This window comes from Physella acuta, unplaced genomic scaffold (genome assembly GCF_028476545.2).
Source record: "Physella acuta isolate Inbredline_101_S28 unplaced genomic scaffold, ASM2847654v3 ptg000123l, whole genome shotgun sequence".
NCBI lineage: Eukaryota > Metazoa > Mollusca > Gastropoda > Physidae > Physella > Physella acuta.
In genome coordinates this window covers 302,276-306,892 of record NW_026731642.1, presented here as the reverse complement: position 1 = coordinate 306,892, position 4,617 = coordinate 302,276, and the positions used below count along the sequence as shown (strand labels likewise).

The window sequence follows — 4,617 nt, the reverse complement described above, 5'->3', positions numbered from 1 at the left end:
AAACGATGTTTACTGGTTCAAAAAAATGTTTAATTATTGCAACATTGTAGCCATTGAACAATGTAACAACTTTTAGAAATTATAAAACTTAAAGAATATAACAGTGTTCAGTAACAATGTAGAAAAAAAAATGTAGATGCAACTATTTAAAAAATGTAATATTATGTTTTAATTGTGCATTGTAACAACATTTATGTTTACTGAATGTAACCATTTTTTTTATAACTAAAGCATTTTAAACTCTGTAACAATATTTAGTGATTATAACATTTTAAACTATATAACAACATGAAGAGCTAGCAGCGTTTTAAAAAAATTCCTGACGAAACGTTCTAGTACTTCAGTCGTGTGTATGTGTGGGTGATGGTGGGGAGTTAATGTGTTCACATTCGATTTTTATCGCACTTTAGGTAGTATGAAAGGGAAATAATTGACTAAATATTCTCTGTCGTTATTGCACAAGTTATTCCCCTTACATAGATATCCACCACCATAATTAATAGGCCCAAGTCGACTGAATTCCATTCAATATATACTTTATAACACCAGTTTTCTTCTTTATATTCTCCATTATTATGTTTTCGTACATTTGTTATTTATAAATACATTTTTTGTTAAAAAAAAAACAAGTTTGCATTTTTGGGGTTGGAACGCATTTAATGCATCTCATATAATTTTATTCATGAAAACTGCTTTGAGACTCGATATTTGACACATGAGAATTGTTACGAAACTAATTATATATATATATATATATATATATATATATATATATATATATATATATATATATATATATATATATATATATAAGGGCGACCCACACCTTTTAAACCTTAGATTAACAATAGTTTCTCCTCGGTTTGTTTGAGCACTTATTTCAAACTTGATAGTGGCCTAGTCTTCTAACCAGTCCAATATGGACCATAGCGTTTTCTTCAGTCAACGTGATTACAGTCTGGTAGATGGCGCCGCTGGGATCGGCTGAGATCATGACGTCATATCTCGACCTGCCCTGGGCGTCAGGTCGTAATTCTCTCAGCTCGATGACTTTATCCAGGTACAGATCGGCGTAAGGGTTCCTTGTCATAGTGCTGATGGACCGGTTAATCTTCGCTATCACTCGCTCGCCTAGAAATTGTACGAAAGTTGTACTCAACTTGAACACCGAAGTAATGTTGCAGGCGCAGTACTCAACAGGGATCAGCGCGTGCTGGCACGTGCGTCCTTCTGGAATCTCTTTGAACAAGCTGATCCTAGGCTGGGTGAGACTTCCTTTCCCGGCCTCTGCTTTAAAGTACAGCAGGTCAATCAAAGTCTCGTAGACGTCCGTGTGGGTCGTCAGACGATGTTGGTTGGTTTTCACAACTTCCATCAGCTGCGGGTATTTGGTATGGAACCAGGGCGGGAACACGAGGAACATTAAAGGCATTCGATTTTCTTGCATGCCATAGTAAGTCGTCCTGTTGAAGAAAAAAATGTCAAATAAAACTTTTGTAAACAGTATCGCTAGACTTTACAAAAATACGTAAAAACTTTTAAATAAAACTATATAAAATTGAACTACTATTTAGATAACTAAAAAGAAAAGTTCGACGCCACTTGTGACGCCCTGGGTTATTCTAAATATTTGACACAACCACCAAGAGACGCCATCTCTTGCACTCAGTGTTACCCTACCTCAATGACAACCCACCAGAAGAAGCCATCTCTCGCTCCCTATATACAAACCAAGTATCGTAACTACTAACGCCCCACTAAGTGACACCCCACCAAAAGACGCCATCTCTCGCTCCCTATACACAAACCAAGTATCGTAACTACTAACACCCAACTAAGTGACACCCCACCAAGAGACGCCTTCTATAGCTCCCAGTTCTAATCTACCCCAGTGACACACCCACCGAGTATCATGACTACCAATGAAATACCACAATGAGTAACTCCCCTTTAAATAACACCGCACCGTTGACACCCCACCGAGTGACGCCACTATCATAAAAGACCAGTTAACTTGCAACATTACATTGTATTTCCACGCCTGGGCCCGTGGTCACTGAAGAAGACAAGCACCGTGTTGTTTAGAACTTTCTTGTCCACCAAAGTTTGTAAAAATTGGAAATAATGTTCATCAATTGCGCTGGCTTTATTCTCATAGTCATGCGTGGACCGCGAACTGAAACTAGTCAAATACAAATGAACATTGATTTTGTCAAATTTAATTTATATCGACGAGTTGAAATAAAACTGAAACGAACATTCATTGTTAAACAAAATTTATACTGACTAGTTTTATTTTATTTTCTACATTATTTATCCTGGAAAAAAGTAACAACTGTATATTTTTTAGAAAATCTGTAACACTACGTGTCTAATGCAAACATGTTTCTTTTAGTAGATTCATACCATATCAGTTTTAAGCTTCTTGAGCCTTTAACTTAGGTACAATTCTTAATCTAATCATCGAACTAATCTAATTAGTTCTGTGTCTGATCATACACAAGGCACAATTCTTAATCTAATCATCAAACTAATCTAATCAGTTCCATAATATATTTAGCCCTTATATATTTGGTCCTGATATATTTTGTGCATGAATTATTTTGTCTGAGATATGATATCCTTTTGTCCTGGTGTGTTTTGTCCCGTCACCCTGTGATAGTAAATTAAGCGCGTGGTCGGGTCGGTAAACCTTAAAGCTCCGAGTTCAAGCCCCCGGTTGATGGGGCACAATAGCTGGGAAAAGCAACCTATCAAGGAGAGACAACTCCGAAATCAACTGCTGCCCCCTCGTTTGTTCTTTGATGAACAAAGGCTGTCAAAAAAATCTAGGAAGGAAATATGCTGAAATTGGAGTTATCGGTAAGTAACAACAACACAATTAAGAACAAATATAAATATTGAACACAGACGTATCCTAACATATTTGTCCCATTCACGGTTATTGCTCACATATGCAGGTTAAAACATATTTCGTCAAGGTACGTAGCGTTGTTACTCACCTGTACAGAAAGTACGGCTCTGTTTTGGAGTTGTTGAACAAAGTCGCTAGCTGAACCCAGTAGTCGGTCAACAGGCGGATCTCTGGGATGTCACCGATACAGTTGCTGTTGTTTCTCATCAAATTGTCGGTCTCAGAGTCTAGGATTACCTCCCGCAAATAATAATCAACCGGTGGTTTATCCCAACCGTATTTTGAATAGTGAAATCCGGTTACTTCTACTCTATCTAAAAACATTCCGGTTCTGTAACCGGCTTTACGGTAAGCACTCCAAAGAAAAGCATCGTTTACTATATTAAGAGGCCTCCAATCTGAATACCCAAGATTAGCTAGCGATTCTTCATTCATTCCGGTAAGTAGACCAACCACATTAGGGAACGTGTTGTGCCCGAATTTATTATGTTTGTACAACTCAACAGCTTTCATAGTTTCTAGAAGAAAGTTTCTCGTCTTCGGCATGGCACGCTGGAAATTGTTTTTGGACATGGCATCAATCCCCACCATCATGACGCTCAAAGTTTCTTTGGGTGCGTGGAGCTCAACGTGTGCCTCATACTTGGCTTTTAATTCAGACTCGAGGTTCGGTTTTTTACGGATAAATGTCAAGTACGATCTGGATATAACATCGTCGGTTTTATTATAACACTCAACAACGACATAGCTGTGGGTGACGTTGATGGAGTTTGTGAACATTTGGCCGGTGAAAACGGTTTGCATTTCTCTATCGACAACGTCCCGAACCCGAGCATGGTACCGGCAATATTTGAAGGTAAACCTGAGGTATGGGATGCTCCGGATTTTGGTGTGGTTGACGGTTATCGTGTCGCCTTGTGCGTAGACCAGATGTGGTGTCTGTTTAGAGCAGTCGATGGTTGGGAATTTTTTATTGAATCTCTTCAGGATTTTGTTGAAAGGGTCAAAGGTTGGGAAGTCGCAACCCGTGTTGGTTTGGTTGACGATGGGTCCAGACTGGGGGATATTCGATGCAAGCGTTGATCGATTAGACTGGGATCCTGTGGATAAACTTCCATCGTTTAATCGTTGAGCTGTTTTCTGGCTTTTTGATTCAGGGTTCACGGAGATTGCTTGAGTCAGCTGACTCGCGTTGGACGAACCTTCTAAACCAGATGACCGTTGTTCGGTTGGCGAAGTTAAATTTTGATTCATCAACACGTCAGATGGCCGTTTTTGGGAAATTGTTTCCGGAACGTCAGAACTCTTGTTAGATATCTTGGGGCCCAAATTGGAACAGCTGACGTAGACATTTGAAGTTATAAAAATGAGATCGAGCCAGAAAAATGGCGATTTAAAAAATGGTTTTGTCATTGCGGCGGCTTGGTAACTGCGTGTATTTAAAGAAAACAATAAAGGAAATTTTAATTACATTCAAATTCATTTTGTCACAAATATCACATAGTCAATCTTTTTGTAGAGATTATTTTCTCATAGACAAAAACATTTTCTTGACCCCTTTTTCTATTTCACCCCCTCTCTCTCTCCTGATATATATAATAATATATATATATATATATATATATATATATATATATATATATATATATATATATATATATATATATATATATATACATATGAATATACATATAAATATTCAT

The 4,617-nt window shown here is 37.7% G+C and overlaps 1 protein-coding gene across 1 annotated transcript; it reads right to left on the bottom strand.

Moving 5' to 3' along the window:
• Nucleotides 1–880: 880 nt before the first annotated feature.
• LOC131934943 (uncharacterized) lies at nt 881–4,327 on the bottom strand. Its single transcript, XM_059291214.1, has 3 exons — nt 3,003–4,327; nt 2,027–2,182; nt 881–1,463 (listed from the first exon to the last, which is right to left on the bottom strand). Exons 1-3 carry the CDS (start codon nt 4,325–4,327, stop codon nt 881–883), a joined length of 2,064 nt encoding a protein of 687 aa, XP_059147197.1.
• Between the last annotated feature and the right edge of the window lie 290 nt (nt 4,328–4,617).

What these genes read in the sequence shown, in the direction of transcription:
- LOC131934943 (XM_059291214.1), bottom strand. Translation starts at nt 4,327, where the DNA reads ATGACAAAACCATTTTTTAAATCGCCATTTTTCTGGCTCGATCTCATT. An exon ending in GAGCCGTACTTTCTGTACAG is followed by an intron (nt 2,183 to 3,002) that starts GTGAGTAACAAC and finishes GTATTTGACTAG; the next exon opens with TTTCAGTTCGCGGTCCACGC. An exon ending in CCCAGGCGTGGAAATACAAT is followed by an intron (nt 1,464 to 2,026) that starts GTAATGTTGCAA and finishes TTTCTTCAACAG; the next exon opens with GACGACTTACTATGGCATGC.